Here is a 12426-nt window from a genome sequence, read left to right on the forward strand (position 1 = left end):
TCAGGGTCATCTACCTAATGCCTGCAATTTTTCAGGTCAATTGCCCACAAAATAGTATTGGAGATTAAGTGGTTCCCATTCTAAAACTCTAATGGCTGCCATTGCAGGAAGACCACTTCATCTTTCCTTCTGAAATTTGCAAGACCCAATACTCAAAAGATACCATGACTTCAATTTAAATATAGAGTATATTTATATGTTTACAAAAATATGTCCTTTTGAAATTTGAAGGGGGGTGTCTAGAACAAAAGTCCTTTGACTAATTTACCTGTAATTTGACAAGCTTTATTCAGTCTAAATCAGGGGTAGGCAAACTAAGGCCTGGGGGCTGGATGCAGCCCAATCGCCTTCTCAATCCGGCCCACAGACAGTCCGGGAATCAGCGTGTTTTTACATGAGTAGAATGTGTGCTTTTATTTAAAATGCATCTCTGGGTTATTTGTGGGGCATAGGAATTCATTCATTTTCCCCTCCCCCAAAGTATAGTCAGGCCCACCACATGGTCTGAGGGATGGTGGACCGGCCCACAGCTGAAAAAGGTTGCTGACCCCTTGACCACTAAGCTTGCAAATTTCATCCACTTCTGTCAAACAGAAGAAGGTTAAATATGTGGTTTTTTTAATTCCCTATAGTGAATGGGGTAGGAGGAACAAAGCAGACTCTGACCTCCAAATTCAGCTGCCTCTGAATTGGCCCAAGCCCAATTGGACAATTTTACAAAGTACCAAAGAAGGTTTGGAACTGCCATAGCCGATACTGCTAAAAAGAGATACATATTACATATGTGTATGAGGAACAACTGAGTAAAACACAGCCATGCAGGGAAAGCAACCATAACAAATCAGAGGGCTAAAGGCAGAGCCAAAACCAATTCATCAAACCTCACTGTTTTGAACAAGGTTTTCTGATTTTCAATGTAGGCAAAATTTAAAAAGTCTTATGAGACAGCCCAAGACATATTAAATGCTCATTAATGAAAGCAATAGAATTACTGCTGCAAATGACAGCAAGCAGATGGAATGGAGGGGTCCTACTAACAGATGCACCTTTGCTGAGATAGCAACTGTAGCAATACTCAGAGGGTCTACTACAGCATCATGTTCTTGGCTGCAAAGCAACTCCTGAATTCAGTCTTGCTACTTTTCATAAGCCAAGGAGGCAGATTTCTAGAAGTATTCTACCCTACTTCTTTGGGTACATCTCCCTGCACACCTCCCATATCCTCTTATGTGTATACACACTTCCCATTCATGTATTCAGGAATGGCAAACTGTTCACTGTTGCGTTTGTAAAACATATATCTCCAGACCCTCCCTTCTTTCCATCCCCTAGATTACCATATATGTCTGTGTTAAGAGCCCTGCCAAAGAATTGTACAGAACCTTATGAATAAATAGTTTACCCCACGTGTTGGAGCCTGAATTTGGTAGTTAAGACTCAAGAGAAAACACAACACTTCTTGATTTATTCCTCACCTTCCCCATACCCACCCATATCCACCAACCACTGCCCTTACACATTTAAACACATCCCCAACACTCTTCCACTCACAGTTATCAACTTTCAAATGCGAAACAAACAGTTGCACAATTATTTATGCAAATGTTATGCAGCTGTATTAGGAAAACAGGGTGTTGGGAGAGAGATATCTCTGAGTGCAAGGTCAGGGCCGGGTTTAAGTTTGATGAGGCCCTAAGCTACTGAAGATAATGGGGCCCTTTATATGTCCAGCTGACCTATGTCAACAACAAATTGTTGCTGTTTTTGTGTTGAATATATGCTATATGGTAATTTATGGACCTACCAGGTATCTAAAGCCATTTGCACCCTATATATAGAAATGAGCAAACCAGTGATATTTTAGGGAGCAGGCTAGCAAGCAGGGCCCATTACTTACATCATAGGAGCCTACACAACACAAACACTGTTTGCTGTACGTAGGTTTTATTTTATTTGTTTTTTATCTTCTATTTTGGAGATGTACACCCAGTGGGGTTTTTTCCTTTAAATTTTTTGGGGCCCCCAAGAGAGTGGTGCCCTCAGCTATAGCATGTTTAGCTTATACGTAAATCTGGCACTGCACAAGGTGACCTATTGATTTCATAGTTCTCACCATAAGTCTCATTTTTCTGACTTTACCAAATGGTCCTCTGAATGTAGACCAAGGTTCTGTTTCAGACTGGTGGGCGTTGGGTGGCTTCACCCACAAGCATTAAGCTGCCATGGAAATGGACACCCACACTTGGGCTCAAAGGATTTGTAGGCTCAAAGTCTATACTATTGGATAGGTCAGGCCATCAATTTCATTTAGATTAAGAATATTCCTTATTCTTTTATTTAGTATAGGAAAAGGGATTACACATGACATATTTTCCAAGTATCTCAGAACATAACATCATGCCTGCAGCTACGAATTGCACATGTACAACCGGGTAATTCCATGCTACATTACACTTCCAATGACAGTGACAACCCATGCAAATTAATCATGTACAAAGCAACATCTTCAACATTTTGTTTTAGGTATGGGTGGAAAGCTCAGAAAACACAATAATATTGATTGTGATCCCGGCGTAGAACCTGCTTTGCCAGTTCATGCTTGCCTGGTCTTTAGAGACTAGTGCATTTGAAGGTGGGGAGGGGAGGAGAAAAAAGGAAATAAAGAGTGAATAGGGGCAGAAAGCTTTTAATTAACAGCCAAGCTAAAACACCATTACAATCTGCAGTTTTGTTTTTATTAATTCACTTGGATTCAGCAGGAATTCCACCAAGAATAGAGATGAGCAGATGCAAGGGAAGTGCATTAATAAATCATGAGTGTCATTAAAATTTGTAAACTAATATCTTCTGGGAAGTCTCGGCAATTAGTCTCAGAGCTTTCTTGGCAAAACAAAAAAGATTTAATAAATCCAAAAAAAAGAGATCTGCATCGTATAAAGCTGCTGACCCGCAGAAAGGTCATCAATAGAGCAATTAGATGACAAAACAAATGGACCACCTGGGAGTTTGACCTGTGAAACTCTGAAAGACTTTCATGTGACTTGACAGTGAAGGTATTTTAATAAAGGGCAGAGACCAATGGTGAAGTTCAAATCTATAACCCTTTATAAAATGCAGGTAGATTTTTTTTAATTGCTATATTTCTACCTTTGTGGGTGCGACCAGCAGACTTCTGTGCCTTGCCTGCATTACTCTGCCTGATGCTATAATGCCATTATGGTTTGCTAGAAGAGGTGGCATCTTAACAGTATATATATGACATCAACTTTTTTTTTACTCCTAAGGAAGGAAAAAATGTGTGGGGTTTTTTTAAAAAAAAAAAAACACCTTTGATCTTCTTTACAGAAGTGTTCTTGTGGGTGTTCAGGTTCCACAACAAATTCACAGCTTCTATCTAAGGATGCGAGAAGGGTCCCATTTACGTTCCAACCCATGTTCATCACATGCAGAATTGCTTCCATTCTGCTTCTGTGGCAGAATTTTATGCAATTAGTTACATTACTGTTATGTTCTACTATCTACACCACTCATTTCAATGCAAAGGAAACACAATGCAAATTGGGCGGGGGGGGGGGGAGTAACCAATTATGCATCATTGAGGACTGACAAAAAAACAACAACCCCAGCATCAAATACTGATCAGATCCTTCTAATACTGGCTTCCTCAAACTCGGCCCTCCAGATGTTTTGAGACTACAATTCCCATCATCTCTAACCACTGGTCCTGCTAACTAGGGATCATGGGAGTTGTAGGCCAAAAACATCTGGAGGGCCGAGGTTGATGAAGCCTGTTCTAATACCTGGTAGATAACAGTTTACCATCTTCTGCAGCATCTTAAATTCTTTTCCTGATTTGGATGCTAAGAAAATATGCATTATTTGTACTGGTTTCAGCCATGACTATAGTTCTCATTTCCTGTGACTGTTCCTACTCTGTCCTCCCTAGAGACAGAAACAACCAGCCACTGGGCTAACAACCCTATGCACCCCACTCCAGCGGTGTAAAAAGACTTACGGTAATACTACTTGGAAAATCATTTGTCCTGATGCATTTCAATCCCACAATGCTCTTCTTCAGATAATGTGATTTAATGTGAGAAATCATTCTCCAAATCGCAGTACATGTTTGCAACTTTGCCATTGGTTGTTTTTTAAAATGTAAAATAAAGCATACACACAAAATAAATCAACATAATCCAGCATGGAGCATTAGAGTGCTCGTCATGAAGCAATTGGAAAATGTCCTGTGGGTGGCAAATTATTGATGGGGTACTGGATTTCTCTCTCCATGATCCATTCCAACATGAAATTTTAAAAGGGTTAACACATTTGATATGTCAAGGTCAAAACCCATTGCCACACCCAATCATGAGAGAGAGAGAGAGAGAGAGAGAAAGAGAGAGAGAGAGAGAGAGAGAAACCACACAGGTGGAGCGTTAACATTTTAACAATGTGAGGTATAAAATAAGGAATAAAACATGACAATCCCAATGCATTTCAGGTATCACTCTTCTTCAGGGGAAGAATTACACCAGTTCTTCTCTTAAAGTCCAAGGGAAATGAGGAGAAAATATTTCACTTAAGAAGACCCTGTTGGATCAGGCCAATGTCCCATCTAGACCAGCACGCTGGTCTTCTCAGAGATTTATCAAGTGCTATTCTCCTATAACTCATTTCTTTATTTTTTTAAAACTAGTATTTTTATTGGGTATTGAATTGATCCCCTGAAGAAGAGTGATAGTTGAAGCACAGCAGGTCTATTACAGTTCCTTCCATATTTGTTCAAATACTTGAACAAACTTGAACTAGACACTATTAAATATTAATCCTACACCTTTGTAGTTTTCCACATCTTCTCACTTCCTCCACCTTCCCCTTCCCCACAGGATACCAACCAGCTGACATGAATCTAAGTGCAGGGTAGCAGAAACCTTTCTGCACAAGATCAGACCGCCACACTATTTTAATTCCATGGAGAAACTTGGGGTTCTTCAAAATCCTTACACCAAAAATGGAAATCAGTCAAAACTCATGTCAAGGCACCTTCTAGGTTGAAAGCAATCTACCTATTTTAGGTACGTCTGAGATTTGCTGGAGGAAAAATATTGTGTGAGCATGAAAATGGCAGCATAATATCCATTGTTAGCTTAATAATAAAGAAGAGAGCACTAGCATTGCTCAGGGATGTAATCTTGTCATGACTGCCATCTGCCAGATTCGTTTCCATACAAAAAGGATTAGACAAAACTTCATAATTGCATTTAGAAACACGAATAAGCTTCTCTACCTTGGAGAAAAATATATGTCTGGGATTCAGTGTTTTATAAGGTTTGCCAGCACAGTGAGGCAAAATCTCTACAATTTTAAGCACCTTGGCAGAAAGTGGTATTGAATTTAGAAAGTATGAGCAAGAGGGAACACGAGTATATTGGCATCAAGACAAGAATAAGGCAAACTAACTCATCCCTAAATATATAAAAAATGGAGGGAGCCAATTAAAATGGAAAGCAGCTGGAATGTAATTCAGAATACCCCAATTGTGGCCCACAGTATAAATAAATATCTACGCATCCATTAAGTAACAGTATGCATTTATTGCAACCAAGGTGGTATACATGGTTCTCATTTAATCAAAAGACAAAAAAACCCCACAAACATGCGAGGTAGGTTAGGCTGAGAGGCAGTGACTAGTCCAAGGTGAGCTTCATGACCAAGTGAGAGATTTGAACCATGGCAATCCATTCCTAACCTGACACTACACAATACTGGTGTAAACCTAATTAAAAACTTAATTCACAGAAGCATGGCAAGAATTCATTGATTTCTATGTAGACTGATACAAAGCCCCATTCCAGGTGAGATTGTGTGCAGTGTGGCTTTGCCCAGTGGCATGTGGCCTAGGAAGCAGTGGTGAGATAGTGTTCTGACTCCCTGCTGGGCTCTTGCAGGATCTCGTGGGATGGGGTGATCCCACGGGATCTCACTAGAGAGAGGAGGGGTTGAGGCCTCAGTCACATGGATTCAGGGTCATTTTGCCTCGTGAGAGCCAGTGTGGTGTAGTGGTTAAGAGCGGTAGATTCATAATCTGGGGAACTGGGTTCGCGTTTCCGCTCCTCCACATGCAGCTGCTGGGTGACCTTGGGCCAGGCACACGTCTCTGAAGTCTTTCAGCCCCACTCACCTTGCAGAGTGTTTGTTGTGGGGGAGGAAGGCAAAGGAGAATCTTAGCTGCTTTGAGACTCCTTCGGATAGTGATACATCCGGGAAAGCGGGATATCAAATCCAAACTCTTCTTCTTCTCTTCTTCGTGAGCTTCTGAACCCGCCTTGTGTTGGAGCCTCAACTGAGCTACTTGGGTCACTGGTTGACAGGGCCAGAAAGGAAGTTCTCATGCTCTCTCTCAACTTCAATTGGCACTGTGGTTCGAGAGGAGGGGTTTCGTCTCTCCCTCTGTTAAATAAGGCTTAACATTGTATTGCCATTGTTTCATTTGGGCTCAATGGCATAGGGCAATCAGCATTGTAAGGGGGACTCCCATAAGGGGCCCAGAAGGAGGATTAGGAATGACTTATCCTAAGCTCAAGTGGGGTCCTCTACCTAGCTGAAATCTCTCAGCCCTTAAGGTGAGAAACTTAAGCTATCAATTACCCCAAAATTAGGGTGGGTCCTTTCTTTAAGAAGCTGCCTTATGCCAAGTCAAAGCATTGGTCTATCTAACTGAATATTGTCAACAGCTCTCCAAGATTTCAGACAGTGGTCCCCCGCAGCCCTTCCTAGAAATGATTGAACCTGGAAGCTTTTGCTGTCCAATCAGGTGCTCTACCACTGAGATACAGACCCTCTTTCTCCTCTCCCCATGCCTTTTCTTCCTTTGTCCAGCCTTCCTTCCGGTTCTCCCTTCTTGCCAAACTTAGTACTCATTGACTGAAGCTCATATACACATTGGGAAAGGCAAAGGGCAAAGTAAGGAGGGATCAGTTTACAAAGAGGGGGATTTTTAGATGCAGGGACAGTGTAACGCTGAATTGTTGCCATTCACTACATTTCTTTACAATACTGGGAACTTCCAAAATATATGAGATATTTATGTACATTTGCTGAGAGGGTGTGTGCCCAGTACTGTGAATTGAATGTTTGCATTTTTTAAAAAATCAATAAAATATGAATAACAAAATAAACACCTGTCACAAGCAAAGAAGGTGAGGAGATAGTCTACTCTGTCCTGATCATGATCCAGAGCATTTAAACAGGCATATTGCCTATCTGCCCCCCCTTATATAACAAGTTGCTATATAAGTTGTTAGCAAAATAGTTCAGATGCAGTTTTTAATTATTTTTGCTTTAACTGGTCCCCTGATCTTTATTAATGTATCTGCCTGTGTAGTCTGGTGCTGGAATTAGGTTCTTTTTTATACTTCTGCACAGCTTCCTATTTTTTTAAAGTTTCTCTATTGTACCCAGAAGTCCATCGGATACCTCTGCCTGAACTTTGGATACAGAAACTACTGTAAAGTCAGGAAAGATTGGAGAATACTTTGGGACATTTCCAGTCCTGTTCCATCCTCTAAAAGGATTGGAGAAGATCTTCTAAACACTGTTGGTCTAAGACGAAGAAGCCAACATGGTGCCTCCAGGTGCTGTGGACCACAATTCCTGTCCCATCTTCTATGATCATCGGCCATGTTGACTGGGAATGATGGGGGCTAAAATTCACATCTGGATGGCACCATGTTGGCTACCTCCTTCTGGCAGAATATGCCATGGCCCAGGCAATGCTTTTTATTTTAAAAAATATATAATGTGCATGTACTCATATATTAATAAAAGAGAAAAAAGTGTTGTGGGTGCCAGCACAAATGGCTACAATGGGCAGCAAAAACAGAGATGCTGGTACTCAGTGCCAGTGACTACTCTCTCTCTCTCTCTCTCTCTCTCTCTCTCTCACACACACACACACACACACACACACAAAACAAAAAAACAAACACACTAGGGTTGCCATATTTCAAGAAGTAAGCAGGCTTCCAAAATCGCTGTCTAGGAGGCAACAACACTAATGCACAGCGCTTCAGCTTCCGATGGGGAATAGACGAAATCCCAGACATTACCAGAATTTTCTGGTACAAATGGCAACCCTAACACACACCCGGGCCCAGCCCTGTCAGCATCTCTATTCCTGTGAAAGTACATTGTGGCTCCAAGGCTGATGTTTGATAAAAGCTCTCCCTCTCAGGAGAGTGACAGGACCCAAGCCAAGTACTAGCGCAGTGTCAGTTGTTGAGACTGCAGTGACTGGACTCTGATCAGCCCCTCACTAAATCACTGAAAAAGAAAAAGAGAAGGAGGACTGAGCAATTTATCCACCCTGTGGCAGTAATAACAACACAACTGTTGTTTTCCAGCTGTAAGAACCAATGGCAATAATGTCAGAATAGAACCTTGATGCAGCATTTTGCAAGAGTTAATAGCTTGGGACCAGGTTACCTAAAGGACCGCTTCCTTCCATGCAAGCCTGCCCAGGTGCTGACAGGTCGTTCTCCCTTTTCTGCCAACAGCTGTCTTGTCTTGATGGAAAGCCGAAAAATGACCTTCTCAGCGGCTGCCTCCAGGCTTTGGAACTCCCTTCTAAGAAAGGCTTTTAGTCCCTTCTAGATGGCTTTCCACCAGCAAGGAAAATCCTTTTCATTTAAACAGCTGCTTTGCCTACTGAAATGATATGTTTCTTCTCTATGTTTTAATCTTTGTTTTTAATTTAATGATGTTTTTAATTGGATGACATTTTTATATGCTTTTATCTTATTTGTAGCTATTTTTATTGTGTTATGGCTTATTTCTTATGTGGATTAGTTTTTTATTGTGGATTTTGATGTCCTTAGCCGCATTTTTTTAATAGAAAGGCAAAGTATAGCTTTTCATGCTCAATAAACCATATTCTCTGCATTCGCAACATATTCTACATAGTAAAGAAAAAGGATGTCCTAATACCACTTGTTTTTTCATTATGTTTTGGCAAATATTCAGAAAGAGAGATTCCCCCTTTATTGGCATGTATGTATCATAATTTGTTAATCTAGATGTTCCTGTTGCATCCCTCGATGCTACTTTAGCTGCTGACACACACACAGCAGGGAGAGCCAAACCAGAAGATTACGCTGTCCAACACAGGGCTTTGGGAAAGCAGAATTCTGATCACAAAATGATACATGGAAGAGGGTCTGGTTATCTTAGCCATCATCGCTCCACATCTCTGTATATGTGACCATATGGAGAAAGTGTCATGCGAGCAAAGAAAGTACAGAATTTGCCCTAATTTCTGTGAGTGCAGCAGAAAGTATATTGTTCCTACAATTGCAGCAATCACTGCAGAAGTGTTATTTGCAGACTGCTTGTTTCCACAGTACTTTGTTCATGCAATCACGTGTGAATGGCTGAAGACGGAGAAAAATGCAAAAATAAGGTAATGGGAGTATAACAACAACAAAAGGTCTGTGCTCCAGAGAGTTGGTTATAAAATTTTACGAACTAGATTTATTCAAAGTTACAGTATTAAGAACATCCCTTTTTTATAGAATCCCTATTAAATATGATATTGCCAATTGCTACCAGCAGTTTGTCACAAGTTATGCACTGAATTGTCTATCACAAGCAGCTATAGGTGGATGGCTCATGCTTTTTCTGATCTGTGTCAATTCCACATGTTTTCATTCATGAGTCCCTTCCATCCTATTTTAAGCACAATTACTTTCAAATCCACACATTAGCAGCCAGTTCACAACAGATTTCACAGAAATCAAATTCCTCAAGCATCCCACCAAGAAAGTTTGTGATGTTAGAACTGTACAGCTAGCAGCCTCCCCTGAAGCCCTCCATGCTCTGCCCCTGCAGTCACTACATCTGGTGTCATTGGCCTCACATCAATTATCACATCTCTCCAGTGCATGCATTTTATTACTGTGGTTACCCAACGATTGCAGTTTCAGACTAGTGAACACTCCCACTTTGCCCGGTCAATCAGTTTGGAAGCTATCAGTGTCTTGTTAAGAATTCTTACACAACTGGACAGTCTGTGTGTCCTGCATCCTGCAAGTCATTCAGGCAAATAGGAACAGCTGTTTTGGTCTCTGCACAATGCTTCCCAAATGTCCCAAGGGATGTATTTGCAGGGGAGATGGTTCCTAGGAACTGTGCTCTCCACATGCATAGCTGCTGATTCTCACTAACAGCTCCTGGGTCTGCAGTAGCTACACAGTGACATGAAATAAGACGTGGCTGCCCAGGCTATACACAGTATTCTCTGTATGAATGATTTGCCATGAACATATCATCCAGACTGGCTAGATTTGCTAGCTGACCTCCTTTCACCTCCTGTTACTGGGAATTGTCCTATTCTTTTCAACCTCTGCTCAATTTCAAAGTTGAGATGTTCTCTTTCCTGCATTCCAGTTACTCTAATCAAAACCACTCTGATCTTCAAAACTTACTAAGGGCAGCTTCTGCAAACAGAAGAACCATAGACTTGTGGGGTGTAAAGGGACCATTAGGGTCATTTAGTCCAACCCCCTGCAATACAGGACTCTTTCTATCCAACATGGGGCGCAAACCCACAACCTTGAGGTTAAGACTGAGCTATCTAGCCAAGCCTTGAGCATGACAAAATGACTCTTGTCAGACATTTCCAAGCATCACTATCTGAACATTTCCATTATTTGAGCAACTTTCACTATGAAGAATATTCCCAGGTAATTTTAGAAACACAAAGTTCTGATCTTTAATTTCAGCAAATATTTTTGCACAGTTTTTAAGTCTTACACACACAGAAAAGGAAGAATTGCATTTTGAATCCAATGTTTTCTGTCCCTCCTTTCTCTGTCCGAAAGGCCCCAAATTCAGCACTGCTGTCATTTTTTCTCCCTTTACCCTGCTCAAACACTGCAGCCACTTCTCAGCATTAGTAGAGGATTTCTGTTGGCTCGTTACATTATTTATGCAGAGCCAGATTGTGCAGCAATTATGCCTATACTATAATCACTGTGTCATTTGCACTTGTTAGGTACAAGGAAAAAAGTTTTTTTCAAGGCTTAAATACCCTGAAAAGTACGCAGTAAGTGGAAATGACTGCGCTCCGTCCTATTAGTCTCAGGGTTATTTATACCTCTGCGGATTAGCACAGTACAGTGCAATTAGGCTTTAGAGGTACCATGCAAATTGAAAAGTTTCAAGAGCTCTTAGGAACAATTAACCCCTAATGCATTAACACGTTCTGTCAGGGAAGCCGTTTTCTCTCTGGTTATGTTCCAGAAACAGTTCCTGAAAGTGACTTTCCCTTAACTTGGTAAGAGAAGGATGCGAAGAAATGTTGTAGGAGATGGGATACAGATCTATTGTTCAATCTCAAGAGTCACCCATTTATTCTCCATTCATCTTTTCTCGGACACCCAGACAAGCCTTAACAGGAGAACACATTCCTTTGCCAGCTAACTGACATTTTAAATCTGGCCTTATTTCCTTTTTCATAGCCTTAGAAAAGAAACCTGAACATACATAGTAGAAGTAGCTACAGCAACAGCAGCAGCCACTACAGTACTTCTTAGAACAGACATAGACAAACTACCATCTGTGGGCTGCACATGGACCATAGAATCATTTCATCCAACCTTCACTCTCATCACTTGCACTACCCAATTCATCCTTGGAGCTGTGTGGTCCATGTGGTCCACTCCTATCTTAAAATGGCATACCATAGTTTGCATGTGTGCTTGTGAAACTCTTTGACTGAAAGCAGCAGTAGCTGGTTTGGTATTGCAGAATGGTGGAAATCCCCTCCCAACATCGATGTCTTAGCACCTTACCTGGAGGGGACTGGAGAAGATCACATCTGTGGTGATGTCCGGGCTGTGTGGGCAGACCAGTGGAAGCACCAAATTGGCTTCACTCGAGTGTACACACAACCTCAGCACCACCCTCCTCTGCCCCACCCAGATAACCCGCAGCAATGTCAGTTTGGGAAGGCAGTTCTACAGCTCTGTCTCACCACACGACTGATCGAAAGAGGCAAACTAAAGGAATCTCTATCATCAGGAGGACCCCTAGATCCCAAGGCAGCTTCTCTTCTCTGCAATGTAAAGTCCCCTGCCCATGATGTTCATACACAAATGCAAACACAGGCTTCCTCACATTTCTTTGGGGAAGGGAACAGCTTTTCTTTCTCCTTCTGTCATCCCAAACATTCACATTTCATGCAGCAAACATCTGCCCAGGAGATACTCTGTGATATATAATCTGCTTACCTCCAGAGCGAGCTTTCGGTAACACTTCCCAAGTTGAAGTCATACAGCTTTGTAAGAATGAGAATCACCTGAGAGGAGAAGAAGAGGGAGGGGGAGAAAGAACCTACTTTTACTCTTCTGAATATATTTATAGATACAA

At 41.4% G+C, this 12426-nt stretch overlaps 1 protein-coding gene across 1 annotated transcript in view; it reads right to left on the bottom strand.

The window, feature by feature from the left end:
- The window catches only part of SORCS3 (sortilin related VPS10 domain containing receptor 3), a 428038-nt gene that overhangs the window by 273744 nt on the left and 141868 nt on the right, over positions 1 to 12426 (bottom strand). Inside the window, exon 2 of the mRNA XM_083504742.1 lies at positions 12288 to 12355. Within this exon, the coding sequence (XP_083360868.1) occupies positions 12288 to 12355 (68 nt within the window). The remainder of the gene's footprint in view (positions 1 to 12287; positions 12356 to 12426) is intronic.

Source organism: Podarcis liolepis (assembly GCF_965112155.1).
Source record: "Podarcis liolepis genome assembly, chromosome: 5".
Lineage (NCBI taxonomy): Eukaryota > Metazoa > Chordata > Lepidosauria > Squamata > Lacertidae > Podarcis > Podarcis liolepis.